Source organism: Crinia signifera, chromosome 5 (genome assembly GCF_055691185.1).
Source record: "Crinia signifera chromosome 5, ASM5569118v1, whole genome shotgun sequence".
Taxonomy (NCBI): domain Eukaryota; kingdom Metazoa; phylum Chordata; class Amphibia; order Anura; family Myobatrachidae; genus Crinia; species Crinia signifera.
In genome coordinates, this window is record NC_139221.1 from 52,660,340 (window position 1) to 52,686,322 (window position 25,983).

Below are 25,983 nucleotides of genomic sequence, written 5' to 3' on the forward strand. Positions count from 1 at the left end.
CGCAATTGAGACTACAATCTATTATTATCTAAGGAAGGCACCACGGGCAATTCCCTCATTCAGCTAAGAGTGCCGGACTACATATACCTGTATATATATATATATATATATATATACAGTATATATATATATATATATATATATATATATATATAAAAGGATTTATTACCAATTGAATTTATAATAGACTGGGTCCCTGACAACCAACAGCGACTCCACAGGTAACATTGGTCCCAATATTCTGATGACAGTTGTGTAGGTCAACACGTAATTCATTGAACAAAGTAGAAGTAAAATAACACACACAACAAGAGAACAACACACAGCCCAATTTCAATGGAATCACAGTTTGTTTTTCTTGCACAATTCTTTACTTTTAACATATTTCGCTGAAGTAAAAAAAAAAAAATTTTATTAAAATCTATTAAAAGTAAAATTTTATAGTACTTTCTATCCAGTGCGCCACCAACGGACATCTGTTTGTTCTTCCTTTTTGCATCTTATTATCCTAAATGTCTGGGGCTGCACCCCCTTAATAAGAGCATTAAATGATGCCAAGTAAACACAAAAGAGGGGCCTTTCTATAGCATCTAAAATTCATGAAAGATAACTAGACCTAGTGCGATAACTCTGTCTCTGGCGTTCATACAATCTCTGGAGACACCAGTTGTCCCATGTGTACAGATATATTGGCAGGATTGCTAAGCAACATACAGTAATGTCACCTTACGTGTTATGGAAGGAAGAACATCACGTTGATCCATTCAAATTTTAACAGCACCATTAGGATCCATTCTGAGACCTCATTGTGATGAACTAGAGAAATTTGATTTGAAAAACAATGTTTCATTGTGGTGAGCGGAATGTATCCACATAACACTGTAGAGTAATTCCAAGAAGGGTGCAGCGTCAGCACTTACTGTAATGCATTTTGATGGCAAGGGAATGATTCTGCTGAAGATTTATGAGTATGTTTATTTTACTGAAATCCAGAGGAGATTAAACAGCGGTTATCTGCTTTCAGGAGTATAATTTAGCTCTGCAAGACTTATTTCCCCACAGCTCAAGATCTTCTGTTTGATTGAAATGCCCTAAACCATCAAAAAGTTTCTTTTGATTAGACTTTAACTGAAAGACATCTCGCTGTTCCTGTTGCAGAAATGTAAAATAAGATAAAATGAAAATGCTACAATAGCAGCAAAGCCTAAAAATATTGCTGGCATTTTGTAGACAATATCAGAAAAAGATCTTAAAAAATTATTATTAGCCCTTACTAGCTGTGTCCTGTCTGTAGATCTGGATTTATAGCTGGGAAAACTAGGGTCTTAAGAAGGAATAGAACTTATAAATTCTCAAGGTGACAAGCAGAGGTCAGAGATGGAAAGGGAAAAAGATGCTGCAGTCTGGTCAGGCCGGCAAATGTCCACTAATTGAGTTCATAGAGTAAATTTTCTGGAAAAGGATATTGAGAAAAGGTTATTTATTGGACGACAGCATCAGAACGTACCCCTCTCACAGCTACATCTTATCCCTGATTTGCGGGCTGCCAACAAAAATCTGCAAATCCAGGTGCAATATACCCCAGCAAATCTCTCCCTATCTGAATCTCTCATGCTGCTTTCAGACCGCAAAACTGGCTTTGACCAGGTATTTTAAAACGTTTCTAAAAACAGGTCTGCCAGCTAATGCCCCTTTCACACCGCATGTCTTTAAACGGTATTTCAGTGCAGTTTTTGTCCTTAAACGGTATTTCAATGCAGTTTTTGTTCCTTCACAACTCTGAATCCGTTTTAACCTATAGAAAACAGTGGATGAAAAAAAAACGGGTCTGAAACGGGTAGGACCCTGCTTTATTACTGTTTAGAAATACCAGTTCAATAGAACCGGTAAATTCACTGTGCACCTTTCAGACTGCACAAATTACCGTTCTAAAACGGTATAAAAATGGCAAAATAACGGGTAAAAAGTGCGTTCTGAAAGGGGCATTATCCTGTTAAAGTTCACCCAGTATCTTGGCAACATTTATGTTTTGTGACAATATTAATTTAACTTTACTATATTTCGTTTTTGTTACTATTTGCTATTACTGTGACCACACTATTATTAATTATTTATTAATAATACTATTTAATATTTATATATACAAGACATATTTTATTATATTTAGATCACTCATCACACAGCTGACATCATAGAATTGAATGCAAACCATATTTAGTTACTACTACCAATGAGTGCACCTTATTTCCATCCTTGTTCCACAGACTTTAATATATGTCTCTAGACAAGATAGATTCGCCATAGAAAAATAGGAGATTTGCTAGTCATTTATTCACATAATCAGTGCTATTTTTCAGCAGGAACCAGCAGGAACTCAGTTCCTGAACCTCTAATTAAATATGACATCATCAGGAACTAAAAATGTACTTTCCATAAGATAAGTTTTATTTTAAAGTCACCTGTGAGTGCCTTTGTTTTTATTTAACTGATCCACCCGAGACCTGGAGTTCCTGGACCTATTTTTCCATTAAATAAGAGACCGATCATTCAAGAACAAAATATTTTTTTATTTAGAATATACAGTAATATACAGTAACTGGGGTGTTCAATCTTGCATTCCTAGTATATACTATTACTTAAACATGGCTTACAGGTAGAGGGTTTTAATCTTGTCATTCTTATAAACATGAATACTGTTTGCAAATAAAATTGTAAAATAATTAATATAGAAGGAAAGAAGTTTCTGAACCAATAAAACATATGAAGCAACACTTAATCAACAACTACTGAATCAACAACCTTAAAATACAACCTTAAAATAATATAAACATAATATAAACAATGACATTTTTTTTTATATAAAGGAACCATGGAATTAAAAAAATTAAATATGAAACTCTGCTTTAAGCTCTTATAAAATATTGTGCCTAGGGGCGGCCTGACATATAAATTCAGCACTGATTCTTAACTATAATTAATTTGATGAAATGTGAATTTAGAATGATGGCCCTCTCACAGTGCCAGTAATATCCCGGGTCATTGCAAAAGAACACAAAGCAACCCTGCATATTATGCAGTGTAAAATCACTCAGCTGAACCAAGCTGGGTCCAGCCAGCATTACAACTTGGGTAGTGAGCAGGGTTGAACAAGGATTCAACCGGGCATGCTGTGCAGTGCAAATGGGTAAGCCAGGCCAATGGGGTGCCGGACGGGGTCCCGACAGTTGGGATCCCGTCAGGTATTTACCCGACGTCGGGATCCCGATTGTCAAAACACCGACAGCTAGGTTCCCGACGGCCACCTGCTATTCTCCCTCGTGGGGGTCCATAACGCCCATAGAGGGAGAATAGAATATTTGGCGAGCGCACAAGGGGCTTTGTTGCGCTCCCCACGCTGTCTGAGTCCGAACAGTCGAGATCCCGACGTCGGGCTAATGACTGTCGGGATCCCGACTGTTGGACCCCTATACCACACCCGGTCAATGTGACCAGGCAACCATTCACAGCACAGGAAGAGCTCGTGCTTAGAAATGATCTCCTCTCAAAGTGCCGCCTCCAGACCTGTCAGAGGTGATTTTACCAACCTGGCAATAAGCCGAGTTTGTCAATCTAAAATGGGTTTCAGCTGGTGTGACCTAGCAATGTGATTTGAAAAGGATATTACAGTGGGATACGGTCGTTAGGTAGGCCCAAGAAAAGTTGACACTCCTTAGGTGGACACCAGAAGGTCATCAGGGGCTGAAGATCGACAGGGCCCTTAGGTCGACTGGTGGAAGGTCGACAATGCACAAGGTCGATACAGGTTTTTTTATTTTTTCCCCCACTGTGGTTCCAGAACAGGTGGGATTTCATGCCCCACCATCCACTAGAGCAGTGATGGCTAACCTTGACACTCCAGCTGTTGTTGAACTACACATCCCAGAATGCCCTGCAACAGTTTTAGCATGGCCAAATAGCAAAACTGTAGCAGGGCATGCTGGGATGTGTAGTTCTACAACAGCTGGAGAGTGAAGGTTAGCCATCACTGCACTAGGGCATGAAGGGAGAATAAAATAGTGTGCCGAGCGTAGTGAGGCACCATGACCGAATCATGGCGAGCGAGTGGCTGCTGTACACTTAGACAGTGTCCAGAACTAGACGTCTAGATGTAGACGCCTAAAAAAAAAAAAAAAAAATACTTGTCGACTTTGTGCATTGTCGACCTTCTGCTGGTCAACCCAAGGGCCCTGTCGACCTTCAGTACCTGTCTACCTTCTGCCTGTCGACCTTCGGTGTCGACGTAAGGAGTGTTGACCTTTCTTGGGTCGACCTAACGATCCATACAAATTACAGTGCAGGATGGCAAAAGAAAAATGATACCTGCAAATAGTCTAACTAAAACCTCATACCTGTGCAAAACTACATCTAATGTGATGGATTCGGTATGGAATCCCGGCAGTCGGAATCCCGGCGGTCAAAATTCCGATACTGGAATCCCGACTGCCGAAATCCCGACAAGGGGGGGGACGTGGATCGCCCCCCCCCCCCCTTGCGGGCATACTGAGCTTGCCACGTAGAAGGCCTGGTGCCTCGCCATGCTCGGCACGCTAATTTATTCTCCCTCTATGGGTGTCGTAGACACCCACGGAGGGAGAAAGTTTCAGGATTTCGGTGGTTGGGATTCTGGCATCGGGATTTTGACGGCCGTGATTCCAACCGCCGGGAATTTGACCGCATCCCCATGTGACAATGCTTCATTTATGCATTATATTAATAGTGCTTAGCAAGGTTAAACAATAAAGCAAGATCAACATTCTATAAATTGTAGCTGGATTGGTCCAGGAGAATCCAGCAGTTCCATTTGGAGTCCTCCAAACATAACATCTTAAAGTTAGACATATTGGACAACGACAACATCTGTTGAGTAAAATCAGCATTTTTCATGTATTTTGTACCTAAGCAGTTGTGATCTATTTGTTTCAGAGGTGGAAGTGCGGATACTTATGGCTCTACTTGAATATACAGGTAAAGATATGTTGCTTTCATGATTCCATTGTAACATAAGACAAGTTCATGACTGTGAAATAATCAGCTGAATTCCCTAGTAGACCATAGTACAGTGCATCTGGAAAGTAAACACAGCACTTCACTTTTTCACATTTTGGGGTAGATGTATGAAGCAGTGATATGGGACAAGTGAGCCAGAGGAGAGTGGCCCATGGCAACCAATCAGCACTGAATTAACATCTATAATTAGCATAATATTAAATTATACAGAGCAGCTGATTGGTTGCCATGGGCAACTTCTCCTCTGACTCCCTTATCACTGCTTCATACATCTACCCCACAGTTATGTTACATAATTATTCCAAAATGGCATAAATACATTTTCCACTCAAAATTCTACACACAATACCCCATAAAGGCAACATGTAAATTTTAGCAAATGTATTAAAAATAACACATTAACCCACACCGCTACAGCAAAGTCTCCTTTTCAATTGGGCACACCTAATTCACTGGGGGGCTCCTGGTGAATTAGTTTGCCCGGGGGCCCTCACTAATGTTAAGATGGCCCTGGATAATGTTGCTAATTACATTACTGCTTGTTTGCCTAGTTTCTTTTGCCATAATTAAAAGAGCTCATAGTCCTAAATGTAACTTCTCGGTGCTCTTTGCATTATACCCAATTTGGGTAGCTCCGCCCATGCCCCCACCTCTTTAATGTGACGGCCGCCTCGCCCCCTATTTCCTGTAGCAGGGCAGCTGAGAAGTCTGCAACTCTGGCATACACAAAGGATGATTTTTGACTATTTTGTAAGCGATCTGTCTAGATTGCTTAGAAATTAAGCACAAATCATTCCGTGTGTATACCCCATAGCGGTAGCGATGGGCGGTCCCGTGCCGCAAAATCTGTAGAGTACAATGAAAGAAGGGCAAATAAGGATATAGGTTCCTGCTCATTTACAACAATGTGAATCAACTTTTAATTGAATAATCCAGTAATGTAATGCTTTATTAATCTGGAAAGCACATACTGTACATAATGTTAAAGTTATACATTACCATTAAAGTATTGCATGTGTCAGAGTATTCCGCTGTTTTCCTCTCCTTCATCTTGATAAACAGGTTTGTATTTATTCATTCACAAATGTTTTTCCTGTATGTTCCTGCAGACAGTGAAATACAGCTGAGACGAGATATGGTGTTTTGTCAGAGCTTAGTGGCAACTGTCTGCGCCTTCTCCGAACAGTTACTGACGGCATTAAATCAGATGTATGACAGCAACAGGGAGTATGAAACCGAAACGCAAGAGGCCAGCAAAAGATGGTTGGAGCAGATTGCCAGTGCTGGCGTACTCTTCCACTTCCAGTCTCTTCTCTCACCAAATCTGGTAATAATTATGTCTTATGTCATCCATTACTCTTCTAGTCTACACTCTTCCTTCTACTGCAGACTAGAGAAAAGACAATAATGTGATGTATCAAAGGAATGCCTGCACACACCACCAGCCATTCTGAAGGCTGTCTTAGCACAATTTGCTATTTGGCCTGATTCATGCACATTAACCTTAGCTACAAAATGTCGTATTTAGAATAGTAACTGTAGCATAAGTTTTATTTTGAGGTTGTGTTCGCTTACTGTAAGAATACATTGGGCGGTATTCAATGAGCCTGATTCGCCATGTTTTTATGGCGAATTTGTGCTGTTTGGCGAATTTTTGACTAAAACGGTGAATCACCCTATTCAATGACCAGATGGCGAATACATTTGAAGGTTTTTGTCGCCATGATTCACCGAGTAGCAATCGCTATCTTTTTATGGTGAAGTGGAATGTGAACTTTTAAAATAAAGTGTTTTGTTTTTTACATTTGGTGTCAAAAAATCAGGAATTTTATTCTGAGGAGGGGCATGCTATTTTTATTCATGTGCTGTAAGCACATGAATATATATTTAATTTAAAAAAATATTTATATATATATATTATTTTTTTTACACAGCAGCCAGCAGGGGGCGCCGGAGCCGAGCCGCTCATTAGATATTCATATATTCACTGCACCCGATCGTTACATATGCATGATCGGGTGTAGTGAATATACCCGGTCCCCTGCTGGCACCCCCGGGGGGCAGCCTGTGCTGCCTGGCCCCCGGGGAGCCCACCTCCCCCCCACATACACTCTGGGGCAGGCAGAGAGACTTCCATCTCCCTGCCTGCCACCGTCCTCAGGCTCCCTGCGGCGTTCGCCGCAGGAGCTCATATTCGCCGGTCAGGGGCAGCGAGCCCCTGACTCGTTGAATACCGGAGCCGGCGAGGCTCCGGAACGTGGCGAATGTGCAGCGAATCCTAAACAGGATTCGCTGCACCTCGCCGGTATTCACATTGAATACCGCCCATTAACTATTGCCAACACTGGCTAATCTAAATATGGTAATGGGTGGTCCCAGATTCAACTGCTCACGTAGGTGGGACCCTTGTGTAACGAAGCTCCGTGGCAAAGGGGGTGTGGTCTCAAGGAAAGGTGGTGTGGCATCACAAAAAGGGGGCATGGTATTACTACACATTACCACACACACCGTAATGCCCATAGCTGGTTTTAGCAAACTGCGTAGTATCCATTACACATAAGGCCACACACTATAATGACCTTGCCCATTACACATTGTGCCACACATCATGATGCCCATTACATACTATATAACAAGACAGCCGCCGGCCATACACAATTTGAAGCAATGACAGCCTTGCAGAGAGAGTGGTGTGCTGCCCGGCTGTATAGTCAAAGCAGGTCCGCCACTATTTTCAACTCTCCTGCTGGAACCACTAATGCCGCTCCTGAGTGGCTGCTGAACCACGAGCTCCTATTGGCCCGTGGTCCAGTAGGAGAGTTGAAAATAGAGCTGGACCTGCTTTGACTATACAGTCAGGCGGCACACTGCTCTCTCTGCCCGGCTGTCATTGCTTTAAATTGCTTAATGGTAGGGACGGACGGAGGTCTAATGGGTGGTCCGGTGCACCTCCAGACCACACCTTAGATTCGCCTATGATTGCCAATGATTTCCTAACTCTGTAAATGTCTCTATCATTGGCATCACACTGCTGTGTAATAGTAGGTTTTGTGTTATTGTGCGGTGGAGAGACAGGTGGAACAAAAACCCCAAAAAGTGCTGTCAGTTGGAGCTAACAAGATAGTTCACGAAGGATCCATTAGCCTGGTAGTTTACCATGGCTAATTGGATTCCCTCCTTAGGTAAAGATGTAAGATGGAACGTTGCATATACTTTGAATGATTGCGGACGTTGGTTTACCCTGCTCTGCTGTAATAATTATATCAACTTTCTTCTAATCCACAACCATGCAATTGTATTAGTTACAATAGACTGCTCTCTTTTGTAAAATATTTTAATAAACACTGAGAGATAGATAGTGTAATAAATCACTTCTGCATTTGATAAGCGCATGTACCAATTGTAACCTAATGGGAGCATTTATCTTGCATTTCATTATACTCCGTCACTCCTTTGTACTGGCTGTAAAAGAATCTATAATGTAATATAATTCTAATCTTCACTCAGGAACTGACTTTCATCACGTTCATTGAAGTTACCGTATACATGAAATCCTATTCAGGCTTAATATGTACTTGCAGTGCTGAGCTGTGAATGGGTTGTGCATCTATGTTTAATCCCTACTCTACTATGATGTTTTCTGCAGAGCGATGAACAAGCTATGCTGGAGGACTCACTCGTTGCCTTGTTTGATTTGGAAAAGGTCATGTTTTACTTCAGGCAAGCCGAACAGGGGCCACAAGTAGCAAGTACGTACTTACATACACTCCTGTCTCTAGGATCGGTGTAGACCTCCCTGTGCCCAAGCTGTGCATCGTTTACATCTGAAAAAAAACAGTAAAAATCCTGATCCAGGGGGGGAGGGGAGATAAAATATACACCTATGGGCCTAATTCGGACCTGATCGCAGAATACATTTGTTCTCAAATGGGCACTACAAGTGGGGCAGATGTAACATGTGCTGAGAGAGTTAGATTTGGGTGGAGTGTGTTCAAACTGCAATCTAAATTGCAGTGTAAAAATAAAGCAGCCAGTATTTACCCTACATGGAAAAAAAATACCTCACCCAAATCCATCTCTCTGCGTATATTACATTTGTCCCATCTGCAGTGCAGAATGGATTTGCCCATTTTAAGAACAAATTTGTCCCTTTGATCAGGTCTGAATTGGGCCCTATGTGTGGCGCACACCTAACATTGCCCATTTATTTGCAAACACCATCACATAATTTAATTATTGGGGGACCATGATCATGTTGTGGGAATTCAGTGGAAAAAAGCACTGGTATGGGTGAACGCCAAAGTGGTGAATGGTCTACAATGTCGAGTCAAAGTCAGCATGTCAATCCATTTGAAAATCTATTTGAAAATTTTAGCACACAAGCGTCAGACAACCACCCTGTACAGATTCTGCAAGGAAGAATGGACAGATATATCGGCGGCTCTTACCTCTGCGGAGGAGAGGGGTTGCCGCGATGCGGGAATCCCTCTTCACTGCTGCCACCGCTGCTGTGCTTTCATGCTCCCTGCCGCCAATCCTGGTCCCCCGCCATGGGGGCAGCGTGTGCGCAGTAGCTTTTTTGGTACTGCGCATGTGCTGGCCCCCAGCCTCTATGGGCTGCTTTTGCAGCAGACCCCAGAGGCATACTTAGGGTCCCTGGTCCGATGCATGTACAGCATCGTCAGTAGTGCGCATGCGCGGCACCTGTTTTTTATGGGCTGCCGCTCAGCAGCCCATGTAGAGGCATCCTGGAGGGACTGCCTTTGGTGACTGTCAGGTCGGACTTCCAATAGGAAGTCACTGCCAGTCACAGTGAAGCCAGAGCAGCATACAGCATTTTATGGAGGTCAGCCGCCCACCCCGTCTTCATCCAGCTGCATGCACATAAGAGTCAACTTTTACTGACCTATTTGCAGGAGAAATCGTTCGATGGTTGGCTCTTCTTCAGCGGAGGCATCCGAGGGGAAGTGTTTTCATTACGCATCCCTTCACATGAAGGAGAATCTGCAGCGTCTCGGGTGCTCGGTAAGCTGCAATGTTCACAGCTTACCAAGCAAACCAGAATCAGGCCCTTTATTCAGATCAGTAAGATACTGGCTTAACTTTTTGACATCTCCTGCAGGAGATCCCATAGAGAAGGCCCAAGTTGGAAGGGCAGAGTGATGAGGCACAGAGCAGGGGTGGGGCAACAATGAAGAGATTCATCACAATCACATCACTGTGGGTGGAATCTGAGAGGGTGGTCATTGCTCATTGGCTCATTGGCCTACTCTCCCAGGAGACAGGCAGAGCTCTCCAAAGTTTGTCAGCTTCCTGACCATAATGGAAAGTAGGCAAGCATGCTGTATAAATAGGGTGACCACACCGGTTCTCAAAAAGCCCTGACCTTCCCGTTTTCCAGGTCACCTGTGGATCTTTAGAATGTGCCAGTTGGAGTGAATCTGTACCGGCTAGGTGGTATGGAAAACAAAAACTATTAAGGGTCCTTGAGAACACCTGTATATTGTTAATTAGTAACTGTGCTTGTTATTAATTCCCATTAACATATATGTTTATACTTAATAGATTATGCTATTTTTGCTATTGTGTACTGAAGTATTGTATAAGACGGACAAAACTTCCATTTGTATTCTCAGATGTTCCTATTACCTACCAGGCAGAAGGGAGCCGGCAAGCTCTGAGAATTTATTTCCACATGGACAGTTATCATTTCGAACATCTTCCACAAAGGCTGAAGAATGGTGGAGGATTTAAAATTCACCCTGTCCTATTTTCTCAAGGTGAGCACTTTATTGTTACATTTTAGTGAAAGAATGAAAAATGAGGCACTTTCCCCCTGAAATTGCACCGTTTCTACTGTATCACAACAATGAATTAACCAAATGCATTTCTCAGATTTGATATTTTAATCCCATTATTTTGATGAAGCATTTGCAGCACAGACAAGTAATGTATGCAGGCATATCCTGTAGTCAGAGAACGTATAAATGAGCATTCCATATTTACTTGCCTTTTTTTCCATCAATAGATTTTTATTGGTGCAGAAAATTTATATGGGGTACAAAAAAGAAAAGGGGGCATTCCAGGGAGGGAGGGGGGGGGAGGGGGAAGGGGCGTGGATAGCAAACATAAGGGGGGTTACAAATCAGACATAGATCATAACATATCACTGCGCAGAGTGATCCACGGTAACAGCATAAATTCAAACAATACAACACAAGCATTGATTATTATTGTACATTGTACATTGTACATTGCTGCCCTGTGGCCTAGGGTTAGTGGACTCTCAGTTATAGGAGGTAGAGGGAGCAGGGCTGCGGGGCTGACATTGAACTGGAGAGGCATCAGGAAGTTCCGTCAGATTGAATTGTGACGAAATCGAAGTGGTATCGGGGGGGAGGTGACCAGCACCATCACCCTCCGAGGTGTATATAAACCAAGGCAGCCAGCGGGAGTGAGGGGGGGGAGGTCTGGAGGAGAGGGGTAGGGCATTGGTTTCCATAAGATAATGATGGTTAGTCTTCAGGATAACCTTAAGGAGAGAAGGGGGGGAGGGTTGTTTCCATTGCTGTGCCAAATTGGCCCGAGCAGCGATGAGGATATGCCCTAGGACATAAGTTTTCTGTGTCGGGACATCCTGGGGGTAGATGTGGAACAGGGCGATATGGGGGGAGGGAGTAATAGGCGTCTGGAGGACTGTGGAGGCTAAGTTAAAGACCTCCTCCCAGTACTCCCGGAGTTTTGGGCAGGACCAAAAGATGTGGTATATGTTCCCCACACCGCCACACTGCCTCCAGCACTTATTAGAACAGGAAGGCCAAAAGGTATGGAGGCGGTCGGGGGTTAGGTAGAGTCTATTGACGAGTTTGATATGCATCTCAGTGTGATTTAGGCAGCGGGACATTGTGTAGGAAGATAGAAATATTTGACGCCACTGGGCGGGCGACAGTGGTCCGCCGAGGTCCACCTCCCACTTCTTATGGGCTGAGGTTTTGGAAAATTCAGAAGGGGTCACCAAGACTTTATACCAAAACGATATATCCCCTTTAGAATGTACCATGTTGGGCCTCGCGAGGGCTACTTGGGAGAGTGCATCTGGGGGGGAATAGTTATGAAAGTTAGATTTCCACCAGTGAGCGAGTTGCAGATAGTGGTAATATTCCGATTTGGGGAGAGAGAATTGGTGTTCAAGGGAGGTGAAGGGAGTCACAGAGTGTGCTTCCAGGATGTCGCTTAGGGTTTTAATCCCATGGGCTCTCCAGACCGTCAGTCGAAGGTTGGGTATCAATTTCGCTACTGTGGTGATAGGTAAGGTGGCTATAAGAGAGTTCGAAGGGGGGAGCGAGGCTATAAGTTGGTCCCATGTGTGAAGGGAAGCTATAGTGGATGGAAGCAGGTTCGGGAGGCTGGGTCTAACATGTTTCGGGATCTTAAGGAGATCTGATAATGGGATAAGGGGGGAGCGGGTTTGTTCGATGGTCACCCATGCCCTGGGGGAAGAAGGGTCAGTGTAATGCTTAATTGGGGCTAGTAGGCATGCTGCTTGGTATTGGAACAGATCGGGGAGATCAAGTCCCCCGAAGGCTCTTGGGATTGACATCCTGGAGCGGGCCATAGTCGGGGGTTTCGCTGCCCAGATATATTTTGTCAGAATGGAAGTGGCAAGTTGTAGGGACTTTTTAGGGAAGATATATGGGATGGTACGAAACAGGTACATTAGTTTAGGAAGTAATGACATTTTAAAAGCTGCCATGCGTACCAACCAGGAAATTTCAAAAGAGAGCCAGGATTTGGAAAGGGCGGCAAGGGAGGTGAGGAGGGGGGATATGTTGGCATCAAAGACATTTGCCATAAGGGGGGTAATGTGTATGCCAAGGTATTTTATTGATTTGGTTTGCCAATTGTATTTGTATATGGATTTCAGTTGAGGCAGTGAGTTAGTGATGTTTATCGGGAGGGCATCAGTTTTAGTAGTATTAAGTTTATAGTATGAGGCTGCGCTATATGAAGCTAGTGTTGAGTGGAGAGACGGAAGGGAGGTAATAGGGTTAGTCACAAAAAGGAGTACATCGTCTGCGAATAAGCTAAGTTTATGGTTACTGGATCCTTTTTGCAGACCTGGGAAATTTGGGTTATTACGAATGGAAATGGCCAGAGGTTCTATGGAAAGAACAAAAATTAACGGGGAGAGGGGGCAGCCCTGCCTAGTGCCGTTTGAGATCTTAAATGGGTCCGAAACAAAGCCATTGGTGAACACCCGGGCCGACGGGGAGCCATATAAGGATAGGATTGATGTGAGAATCCGATCCCTGAAGCCAAAGCGCAACAGCACCTCCTCCATATATTTCCAGTTTAGTCTGTCGAATGCCTTTTCGGCATCCAGTGATAGGAGGAGGAGGTGCTGTTCCGCCGAGAGAGAGTCGACCAGATCAAACACTCTTCTGGTATTGTCCGAGGCCTGACGCCCCGGGACGAATCCCGCCTGATCCGGGTGCACCAGCAAGGGCAGAATTTGGTTAATACGAAGCGCCATAAGTTTAGCAAATAGCTTAATATCGGTATTTAATAGTGCGATAGGTCGATAATTTTGGCAGAAGGCCGGGTTTTTGCCTGGTTTCGGGATAGTTACTATACGGGCCTCTAGGAGCTCTGGGGCAGCATGACCTGTGGAGGACAGTTCATTGAAAAGATTCGTCAAGTATGGGGATAAAAGGTCGCTGAAGGTGATATAGAAGTCTGTAATAAACCCGTCGGGTCCAGGGGCCTTGTTGCGGGGAAGGGATTTAATGGCCGATTGAACCTCTGACTGTGTCCAGGGGGCATTTAGGGAGTCTAATTGTTCCGGGGTTATGGAAGGGAGTTGTAGGTCGTGTAGGAAACTTGAGATGGTGTCACTGGTGGGCTGTGGTGTGGAAGGGTCTGAAGATAGATTGTACAGTTTGGAGTAATAGTCTGCAAATTGGTTAGCTATATCTTTGGGGTTGCTAAATTTCTCTTTGGACGGGGAGATTATACATTTGATTCTATTCCTGGCTTGTTGGGTACGTAATTTGCGGGCTAACATTCTGCCGGATCTGTTGCTGGAGAGATAGAATTTATGTCTTAATCTATTCAGGGCGGACTGGGTACGCGCCAGGAGGAGTTTTTGGAGTTGGCCACGTATGTTGGCCAGCTCCTTCTTCAGGAGATTCGATGGGGCTAACTTATTTTTTGATTCCAGGGCACCCAGCTTAGTCTCCAAGGCTTTCTGTGTTGCAATGGCCCTTCTTTTTAGGGTTGCTCCCGCTTGTATGGCCGCCCCTCTGGTGACCGCTTTAAAAGCGCACCAGTGGGTGGTCACAGAGGTATCTTGTGGTGCATTATGAGACATGTAGGAGTTGATGGATGCTAAAATAGATGTTTTGGCGGTGGGGTCAGACAATAAGTGTGGGAAAAGGCGCCATGGTCTGGGGGGGATTTTAGATGGTTGGAAATCCCACTGCCACAGAACTGGCGCGTGGTCAGACCAAGTAATTGGGAGGATGTCCACCTTAGTGGTGTGCTGCAAAGCCCATTTATCACATAGGATGAAATCGATCCTAGAGTACGTGTTGTGTACTGGGGAATAAAACGTATATTCACGTCCGGTGGGGTAAGAAGTTCTCCAGGTGTCATAGAGATCGAATTCTAGCAAGAGGTTGCGGAATGCTAAGGACATGTTATTGGAGGAAGATTGGCCGGTGGCGGGGCGTCGAGATTTGTCCAGCAAGGGGTCTAGGGTCAGATTAAAGTCTCCTAACAGTATGAGGGAGCCTTTGGCGGAGTTCCTAACTAGAGAGAGTAGTTTGCGTAGGAAGGGGAGTTGGTTGGAGTTAGGAGCGTATATGCAGACAATGGTCGTCAGCTTGTCCTCGAGGAGACCCGTCAGGATTAGATACCTGCCATTCTTGTCTGCTATTTGGGATTGATGGACAAAGGAGGTGCGGCTGCTAATCAGGATTGCTACTCCATTTCGTTTGGATGGGCCGTTAGCATAGTAGGCTACGGGATAGTTCGAGTTCTTAAAGGTGGGGGGGTTGGGGGAGGCAAAATGTGTCTCCTGGAGCGCAACCACATCCGCCCTTTGCTTGTGAAAATATGTAAGGGCAAGCCTGCGCTTATTGGGAGAGTTCAGACCTTTAACATTGAGTGATAGGAACTTAGGCATTCAGGGGCTTAAGGGGGTACGATAGGGGTGGAGGGCATCTGGTCTGGTGGGGGCTAGGGCAACAGTCTCTGCTATCCATTACAGGGAGGGGAGGGGGTGGGGGGGAAGATGTGGAGTAGGGTGGGGACAGAGAGCGAGGGGAAGAGTAAGAAAAAGGGAAAGGCAAAACAAAAGGGTCCAGTAATTGGGCCCGCATGACTACTGCAGGGGAGAAAAAGGGAAGGGGAAACTCGTGCAGTAGTAACTAGAGGTTAGGGGGGTGGCCTGTGTTTTGAGCGGGGAGAGAAATCAAGGCCGCCACTCGTAATTATACAAACAAACATAAACATATAATGGGGGGAAAACCAGCATATTGTAGTGTAATAAAACCTGAGAATATTACAAAGAAACCATTTGACACATCTAAGTAGTCAGAAGTAGATAGTATAAGATTATGATAAACTGTCTAATGTACTATCAAATACCATAACATATAACGAACTAAAAATAGAAAAAGTTACAACTATAACCATGGGACTAGGCGTCTGACGCCCTACTTTGCTAAACAAATAGAGAGAGTATACTCATCGCTAAGTCCTCATCCCGGTGGAGGAGGAAGCAGGGGGGGACGACCGTAGGGTCCATGGATCAGCAATTATGAACAAACGTGGAGAGGGACAGTCTTTCAGGTGTCGGACCATTCCTGGCGCTTGGGCTGCGGGCGTCTCGGTTCTGGAGGTCTTGTGATCGAGATGTACCATTCCAGTAGGAGCTTGATCCCCGCATCCAGGGAGGATATGGTGTACGAGGTGTCATCATGGTATATTATCAGTTTGACTGGGAACCCCCAGCGGTACCGGATATCCTGGGATCTTAGTGCCGAAGTGATGGGGGCAAATGCTCTCCTGTTAGCCAGGGTGGCGGGGGAGAAGTCCTGAAACAGCTGGAGGCCGCCCAGGACGTCAGTGTTCCTTTGCTCACGTGCCGCTCTTAGTAGCTGTTCTTTTATCGTAAAGAAGTGAACTCTGAGGAGGGTATCTCGGGGTAGGTCGGCGGAGACCGTCTTGGGTCTGGGGAGACGGTGTATGCGGTCAATCAACAGATCCTTGGGATCTGTGGAGGGGAGAAGTTTGCGGAAGAGGGAGACGGCATATTCTTCAAGCTCAGAGTTGGCCACAGAGTCGGGTATGCCTCGGATTTTCACGTTATTACGTCTGGACCTGTCCTCTAAGTCCGCCAGCTTGGATTTAAACTGGGTGATCTCCTGTTGTTGTTGATCGTATGAGGATATCAGGTCGTTGTGGGACGCAACCAGTTCTTCCATTTTCCGCTCTAGGTGGTCTGTTCTGTCGCCTATTGCCACTAGCTCAGTTTTGACCTCTCGAATGGCTAGTTTGAGATCTTTGGCTATCTCAGCCTGGAATGCCGAGAAAACCTGGCATAGGGACTTTACCGTCACCGGTTCATCTGAGTTTGCGTCTATCCCTGCCACTCCAATTGCAGGGGTAAGCTCCTCGGTTACTCCCAGGGGGGAGGGCATGTGCTTCGGGGGGCTAGAATGGGGGGCAGGGATTTGAGAGGATCTCCGCGAGGACATGGAAATTTTTGCCGGGACAGCGTCCTTGGGTCTCTTAGCGGGCATGTTGATATTGACGGCACAAAAAACAAAAAATTAGGATGCAGATAAAGGATGGCACCGTGGGGGTGTTTGACTCAGGCTAAGAAGGCATGGTAGTTGCTGGAGTTCCGGTATTAAGTAGTGGCAGCCATGAAGTCAGAGTGATCACATTTATGCAAATAGGGATGCAAAAATCTGCGTTAGATCCACTAGGGTGTGCTGGAGCTGCTATAGGACCTGTAACAGGTCAGTTAGAAATTAGGCAGCGTGGACCTTTTAGTATGGTAAGTGATGAATAATAAACGCAGTGCAAGCTTAGTTCACAGAAAATTCAGGTGGGGGGGCAGTGTAGAAGGTGACAGGATCCACAGGCAGCTATAAACCAGGGATAAGAAGTGCAGCCTTGATGTGAAATATAAATGGCACTCTCTGCAGCAATCTCATTCAAAGTTTGGCACACTTAAGGAGTCAGGAGCTTTGCCAGGTAGGTCTCAGACTGGGATAAGCAAAGCAGTACCAGGGGTAGTTCAATCGCAGGAGATTGTAGATTGGACTCAGAGGGTGTACTGTGTATGCAGGTGAAGCAAGATGGCCGCCGTCATTACTGTGATGCTGATACACTTCAGCAGCAACCTCAGAGCAATCTCCTCTTTTAAGTATAAATGCAGGGCTTCTGGGTGCCTCTGGAGATATCCCCAGGCGTTAGGGAGAGAAGGGGGAGCAGTACAGTACCTCCGTTTGCGTCAGCGGGTCCGAATACCCGCGATCGTCGCCCTGGAGCTCCAAACCCGGCAGGGCCTCCAAATTTAGGTCCCGGCTTTCCCCGGCGGGTAGGCCGCAACCCGCAAAAACGTCCAGAGACGCTTCCCGGCTCCGCGGCTTCTCCCAGCAGGGTACCCCGGTGGTCGGGTGCAACAGGGAGGTGGTCAGTGTGCTGCAGGGTAATTTTTAAGGGCTTTATTGGGAAGTTTTGTGGAGAGCTCTCAGGGATTGCAGCTACTCCAGGTCCCGGTCAGGCCACCCCCCTTTACTTGCCTTTTTTGAGTATTGTTACCGCCTTGCAGATATTTTGCGACAAACCAACACTGACTACATATTTTATTATGAATTTAAATTTCACTTTTGTAAATATTAAGAGACAATTTTACAATTATATTTTTATTGCATAACTTTAGCTGGTGCATTGCTAGTAATGAAAATCGCTATCTACAGGCGTGCAATCACAAATTTTCTGGGTTTCTAAATGCGCAATCGCCATTTTATTGACTTCAGGATAGTAAAGGCAGAAGATCCCTGAAAAAAATTCATGCTGTATTCTTGTAAATAAAGCATTTATTTTTTATTTTTGTTTAAATACTAAAATGTTTTAAACTTTAATACACAGTACAAATATTCTAACATTGTCACTCAGGGGTCCTAGTTACACCAAAAATCACCGATGGTGAAGCCCTGCACATGCGCATATTTGCTTATGCCCATGTGCATGGCTGCTGTGCGGAGCACCTTCGGAGACTTGCACTCGCAGGGGGGGCGGGTTGGAGGCTGGCAGGGGGCGTTCACATGTGAATGCCCTGCGTTTCCTGGGCGCAGGGGCGGATTGGGAAATTAAACCAGCCCGGGAAATTTCTCAAAGCAGCCCTAATGGGGGTGGGATCTTGTAAGGGGCGTGGTCAGCCAAGGGGGAGGGGATATTCCCGCCTCATATATCACTCCCCCCCCCTCCCGGCTGACCACACCCCCTCACGAGATTTCCCCACCACAGTTATGCTGCAGGCCAGGGTGTATGAAAGATTAGGGTTAGGCTGCGGGAGGGGGGGGTGAATGAATAGGGTTACCATGGGTCTTCAAACTGTGGCCCTCCAGATGTTGTGGAACTACATGTCCCAGCATGCCCTGACAGTTTTGGCATGCTCTTTTAGGAAAAAATGTGGCAATGCATGTTGGAACATGTGGAGGGCCACAGGTTGAAGACCCATGGGTTAGGCTATGGATGTGTGTGTGTGTGTGTGTATGGATAGGGTTAGGCTACGGATGGTGTGTGTGTGTGTGTGTGTGTGTGTGGATAGGGTTAGGCTATAGGTGTGTGTGTGTAGTGTTCACTGTAGGATATTTTAGGGGCAGGGTGCTGCCCCCCGATCAGGCACCTCCCCCCCCCATCACCGAGCAGGCATCCCCCCCAATTACTGAGCTGGCATTCCACCCCACATCACTGAGCAAGCATCCCCCCAACCCAATAAATTTCCAGCGGGGTGGGGGTGACGGCAGCAGGGAGGCTCCTGGAAGAGCTGACACGCTATTCTCAGTAGAGATGAGCGGCATGTCAGCACAGCAAGGGCAGGGTGCAGCTGGAACAGCTGACAGCCGCTCTCATCATCACACTGCTCTGAGTTTAGCAGCATGTCAGCTCTTCCAGCCGCATCGCACCACCCCCCCCCCCCCCCCCGCGCTGACAGGCCGCTCACCTCTTCTGATGACAGCGTTTGCCAGCTCAGCTCTTCCAGCTGCATCCAGCCAGTCAGTGTGTATGGTTAGGGTTTGGCTATGGATGTGTGTGTGTGTGTGTGTGTGTATGCATAGGGTTAGGATGCGGCTGTGAGTGTATATGGATAAGTTTAGGCTGTGTATGTGTGTATATATATGGAGAGGGTTAGGCTGCAAGGGGGTGTGTAGTCGCTACTAACCTGGCCCTCCTGTGGTTGAATGGATGAAAGGAGCCTGCTTTTGGGGGAGACGCCCCGGACCCTATTCATCTCATGTCACCGCACTTCGCTTTGGATACCTCTAGCGGGGACCTCTAGGTCCCTGGATCCTTCTCATGCAGCCTTCACACCCTCCTGAGCTTCCTCATCCGTATTCGCTACAGAAGATGCTGGTACCTGGCTGCCAATGTTGTTTCCCATTTACTGTACACAGCAGTAGCCACATGCACACCTCTGCATGGCCTTCAGTAGTCAGGGGGATCTGTGACAGAGCCATGAGCTGTCACTCAAGTGCTCTGCTCTGCAAAGGTGCATGGGAGGAGCTGCGGGTATCCATCTTGAATCCTCTCTCACACACACAAAGCACTCCCCCCCCCACCCCTACCACTGACACCTCTCACACACAGGGGTAGATGTAAGAAGCGGTGATTATGGGAATATGCTCTATCCCTGTGCATTATGGCAGGGGATAGCGCTTCCCCAGGTGTATGACACCCGCGATGCAGGTAGTACATCAGCGTTGCTACTGGACATGAGGCATATGGGCGCTGCTATATTTGAAATAGCATGCCGGGCTCGTACCTGATGTATCATCAGGCGCTACGGGGCTTCATTCCTTATGCGACCCTGTCGCTGATCGCTGATCTGGCGTTGCGGTTCTCCAATCTTCTAAAACTCTGCGCCGCTTGCTGGTCTTTGGCGTCTTCAAATTAAAACAGCGCATACGCCAGTCTATTTCCCAGCATCCCATGCAAATATTATCCGGTGTATGCGCAGTTTTAATTTGAAGATGCCGAAGAAAGCGGCGTAGAGTGTTAGAAGGTTGGAGACACAGCTGACATCCGTTATGGGAGGATGTATATCACCATCGGGGGAGGATAACGCACTCCCATAACGGATGCCACAGCGATACTTCATGCTGCCGATAACAGGACCCGCTTCACCATGATAATAGGGTGAAGCGGGTCCTTTCACTTAAGGAATGAAAAAAGCAGAATGATACATTATACACAGCACCATCCCCCCTGCACTAACAGCTCTCTCACACACAGCACCAACCCCCCCCCCCCCCCCGACACCTCTCACACACATAGCACCAAACCCCCCTGACACCTTCTCACACACAGAACCAACCCCCCCCCAGACACCTCTCACTCACATGGCACCAAACCCCCGACACCTTCTCATCATACTTGCCTACAATGCCCACAGGACTAGCACCTCTTACGCACACAATGCCCACAGGACTAGCGCCGCCTATGCACACAATGCCCACAGGACTAGCACCTTACACAATGCCCATTGAACTAGCACCGCCTATGCACACAATGCCCACAGGACTAGCGCCGCCTACGCACACATTGCCCGCAGGACTAGCGCCATTTACGCACATAATGCTCATAGGACTAGTGCCGCCTACACACACAATGCCCACAGGACTAGTGCCGCTTACGCAAACAATGCCAATAGGACTAGCGCTGCCTACCCACAAAATGCCCTTAAGACTAACGCCACTACACACACAATGCCCACTGGACTAACGCAGCTTACGCACACAATGTCCACATTAATAGAGCCTAATATGCACACAATTCCCAAATGGATAGCGCCACTTACGCACACAATGCCCACAGGACTAATGATGCTTATGCACAATGCCCACATACAATAGTACAATAGTATTACCTAGTACAACAAATATTAGCGCACTTTGCACACATAGGGGCCATTTAAGACCAGTTCATACCGGGCCAAATTCAGCCACGTTCACGATGGTCGGGGTTTGCGAATGCATGAATATGCACATAGATTCAAAGGAGAAAAGAAGATTTGTCACGGTAGTGGTGCACCTTGAATTAATTACGAAACATTAAAATGTAATTTTTATTGGATCAATTTTAAAAAAGAAAAATTGGGCTGCAAAATATGACGGACAACATGTAACATATAACGTGGACAGTGCAAATGTGAATTTTATTAAAAACTTGGGCTCATGCGGCGTCCCTTGTTACTCTTAAATAATACAAAGTGTAGTAGCGAATTTCACCCTAGGTGCTGGCTAGACTGCCTATTGCGCACTCTGGGGGATTCTGTATTGCTTTATTTATAAACAATTATTCATCTGCCTGTGTCTCAACTTATATGTGCATCACTCTAAAGAAAAAGAAAATTTCCTCTTTTCTACAAGATAAGGTGCTGACAGCTGGGAGGTCTCTGTTATTCTAGCTGAAGACGCTACTCTGTGTTTTTTAAGAGAGTGATTATTGCCTCGAAATAAATCAACACTGTGCAACATTAAGATCCTGGGATTAGATCAACACAGTATCGAGGTGGGGTTGGTTGGCAGTTTGGCGCAATCGCCTAGTGTGTACTGCTTAATTCTCCCTCCAGGTCACTTCTCACACATGTGCGTGGAATACAGAGTTAATTACCACATATAATATTTATGGATAGAATTCCCAGCAAACAGCAAGTATTTATAATATCGTGGGTGGTGTCACATGAAACCTGGCTACTCTGTTCCGTCTCTGTCAGGTTATGGGGTCACAATGTGTATCCCCCAGGGCTGGCAGGCGGTTCAGGCTAATTAACTAGCCAGGTGGAATGAAATTTCCTTGTCATGTGTATATATCTGGGTGCTGATAGTCAGACAGTCTACGTTAGGTAACTGGAATGCACTACTAATAAGTAACGGTATTCCAGACGTATAGAGTAGACACTGTGCAGCGTATGATCTTGTAGAAAGATCAGCGCAGTGTCCTTGTGGGTATAAATGAGTGGTTGGCGCAGTCGCCTAGTGTGTACCGCTCTAATTCCCCTCTAAGTCAAAAGGTCTTATGAGTGCATGGAAATAACCAGTATAACGCAGATGGGAGTTTCCAGCATCTAGTACAGATATATATGTCTCATAGGCAATGTCGCCTAGGGTCTGGCTGCTAAGCTACGTCTCCGGCAGGTCGTGGGGCTACAGGTAAGTGCAGCCCCAGGGCTGGCGGGTCGGGTTAGCTGTCAGCTGGCTCACGATCACCTAGTTCTGCATACAGAGTGATGCGCATAAAAAAAGACAATTTTAAACTAAGCATTAGAGTCCTTAAAAGGACTAGAAATAGTGACAATCAGGCAGGAAGGTAACAGAGATGAGGGAGCGACCGCACGGCTTGTGGAGGCCTCCACAACCCCAACCGTACCTACTGAATATGCACATACCCTGGGAGCGAACGTCTTCGGCAAGTTTTACACTCGCCGGGCTGTTAGCTCCAGGAGGGTAGGAAAGGGGGTATCAGCAGGGGAATGCCCAGCGGTTTATGGGTGTCCCCAAAAAAAGGCTTGCCGTTCCCCTGCACATGCAGGTGTGGCAATGCCTGCTTGGGGCAGGTGGCTGACGTCACATGACGTCAGTGCCCAGCCCCAGTTCGGAGCACAGCATGTGAATGAAAAGTCAGTTTTCATTATGAATGGTAGAAAAATCAATCGACAGGCAGCGAGCATCCAATGATTTTTCGGCCGTGCGGTCTCAAGCGAGGGGATGTGTTCGCATACGCATTCCCTTGGCTTGCAAGGGGTTTCACGTGCCGAAACAGGTGGGGAAACCTAGGGAACCCGTCTGAATCAGGCCCATAATGCCCACATTAGGAGAAAGGCACAGCTAGATACAGAGACAGGAGAGGGGGAAGATCAGGGGGGAAAAAAAAGCTTTTATAAGGATGGGAAACTTTCCTTAACTTACCCATCCTGTGCTGTGGGGGCCACGGGCTGTTAAAGGGGCGGAGCCTGCTGGAGGGGTGGAGCCAACTCTTCTGCTGCAGCAGAAGAACTTCAGCAGCACACTGGGGATTGGCGTGGAACCTCCGTGTTCACTATCACACTGCTGCTCTGCAACTGCCTGTCAGTGTGACAGGTGGTGCAGCAGCAGACACTGAAGTAGTAGGACGGAGGTCCTGAGCTTCCGTGCAGAGCAGAGCTGGCTTAGTAGTTTGAGCAGGCTCTTGTGCCCTCTTCCAGCCCCAGCATCTGTAACGCGCTGTCACTGCCCAGTGCTAGTGCTCATCATAACCCCGCGGTGGTAGGGCAGCCTTTGAGCGATAGCAATGTCTCGCATCATGATGACGTGTCACTATAGGCCCCGCCCACCGATTTTCGGGTGTGCACAGTCTGGATTTTCACTGTCCTGTCCCGAAGTGCCGCACTTTGCAGGGCCTGTCAGCGGGGGGCGGGGGGGGTTGTGGCTGGAAGAGCTGACACACTGCTCTCAGCGTGTCAGCTCTTCCAGCCGCATCTCGCACCCCTCCTCGCTGACAGAGCGCTCACCCAGTCTCCTGTCTGCTCATCCTACCCCTGCCGGCCCCTTTCCATTGTGATATGTGCCAGCCCACCGGGAAATGGCCCGGTTTCCCGGTGGGCCAATCCGCCCCTGCCTGAGCGTACCCACAAAAAAGCTGGGTGCAAACAGTAAAATGTTGGGCTCCCCATGTGAACGAGGGCGGGTACCTGTCACAGGTCGTCAGCAGCCCGCTCAGTTCTCGGAGCAGGACAACGCAAGTTTAAGTCAGCAGAGGCTGACTTAGATTTGCGAGCACTCTAGAAATCATTCGATGGCTGGTGACCAAGAATTGATTTTGGGCCCTCACCCTAGCATGAATGGATGTATATGCAAATCAGCCATTTGCAGTGCGGTGTATATATTCACTCGGAGGCAGGGGGTGGGCATTCGCACCTGGCGGAGAATGTGACATGGCTCGCTAAGCAGCAAAATACTGCTGCTTAGCAAATCAACCAAAATCAGGGCCTTAGTGCCATTAAAAGATGGTTTAAGTAAGATAAGGAAAAGCACATACAGTATGGGAAAAGGGCCCTGCTCGCAAGATCTGTTACCAATGATGCAGATCCATACTGCCATGAGCAGTACAGGTCCTACACATGCACAAGGTACGGAATGTCGGCATTGGGCAATATGTGCCGCACCTCCAACCACTGAACTAGAAACCTCAAGAATGAAAAGTACTGAAATGAAAAGTAATGAAAATGAGTGAAAAGTACACTTAACCCTTTAAGTGCCAATGTTACTGTGAGTGATCCTCAAAATATCCTCTAAAAATGCCAGCGTCACTCACAGCGACTGTTCTTTTAGTATAAACGAATACAAATACAGCCACGTCAATTAATTGAAGTTTAGTTAAATATCGCACCCAAAAAAAGAACAGTTGCTGTGAGTGACGCTGGCATTTTTAATGGATATTTTATGGAGCTCTCACAGCAACATCGGCACTCAAAGGGTTTAACAAAAAAAGGTTTGATTGGCAGTTGTTCACACCTATTTTGACAAATTCCCTTTGCACTCCTGGGGCTAGGCAAAATAATAATAAATAGGGTCCCTGGTCCGATGCATGTACAGCATCGCCAGTAGTGCGCATGTGCGGAACCTGGTTTTTATGGGCTGCCGCTCAGCAGCCCATGTAGAGGCATCCTGGAGGGACTGCCTCGGGTGACTGTCAGGTCGGACTTCCAATAGGAAGTCACTGCCAGTCACAGTGAAGCCAGTGCAGTCTTCAATTTACAAATAACCAAATGCAGGAAAACAATTGTGAGTTTGTCAATTAACCTTATGAGTCTTGTGGTTTGCAATAATTGAATTATTGTGTTGAACAATCTGCGTAAGTTCAATTTGTAATATACAGTAGACACATTATTGTAATTTCAGGCGGTTAAATACTTGTGATCGATAGAGCATTATGAATTCCTTTAGTTATGCATAAACCCTCCAATTATTCAATGCATTTTGGGGGGAAATTCTGATTTACTCACTATATAGCATGTTCGGCCGTATGCGCATGGTCTACTGTGCGCATGTGCAGCCCCCCTTTGCGAAAACACTGGGTGCAAACAGGAAAATGTTGGGCTCCCCATGTGAACGAGGGCGGGTACCTGTCACAGGACGTCAGCAGCCCGCTCAGTTCTCGGAGCAGGACAATGCGAGTTTGTCAGCAGAGGCTGACTTAGATTTGCGAGCACTCTAGAAATCACTCGATGGCTGGCGACCAAGTATTGATTTTGGGCCCTCACCCTAGCATGAATGGATGTATATTCACTCGGAGGCAGGGGGTGGGCATTCGCACCTGGCGGGGAATGTGACATGGCTCGCTAAGCAGCAAAATACTGCTGCTTAGCAAATCAACCAAAATCAGGGCCTTAGTGCCATTAAAAGATGGTTTAAGTAAGATAAGGAAAAGCACATACAGTGTGGGAAAAGGGCCCTGCTCGCAAGATCTGTTACCAATGATGCAGACCCATACTGCCATGAGCAGTACAGGTCCTACACATGCACAAGGTACGGAATGTCGGCATTGGGCAATATGTGCCGCACCTCCAACCACTGAACTAGAAACCTCAAGAATGAAAAGTACTGAAATGAAAAGTAATGAAAATGAGTGAAAAGTACACTTAACCCTTTAAGTGCC

The 25,983-nt window shown here is 46.3% G+C and overlaps 1 protein-coding gene across 1 annotated transcript in view; it reads left to right on the forward strand.

Annotated features, from left to right (window-relative positions):
* Positions 1-25,983, forward strand: part of PREX2 (phosphatidylinositol-3,4,5-trisphosphate dependent Rac exchange factor 2) — a 284,012-nt gene that overhangs the window by 182,811 nt on the left and 75,218 nt on the right. The window contains exons 31-34 of the mRNA XM_083187220.1: positions 4,963-5,004; positions 6,156-6,373; positions 8,693-8,795; positions 10,683-10,826. Coding sequence (XP_083043346.1) covers positions 4,963-5,004; positions 6,156-6,373; positions 8,693-8,795; positions 10,683-10,826 — 507 coding nt within the window. The remainder of the gene's footprint in view (positions 1-4,962; positions 5,005-6,155; positions 6,374-8,692; positions 8,796-10,682; positions 10,827-25,983) is intronic.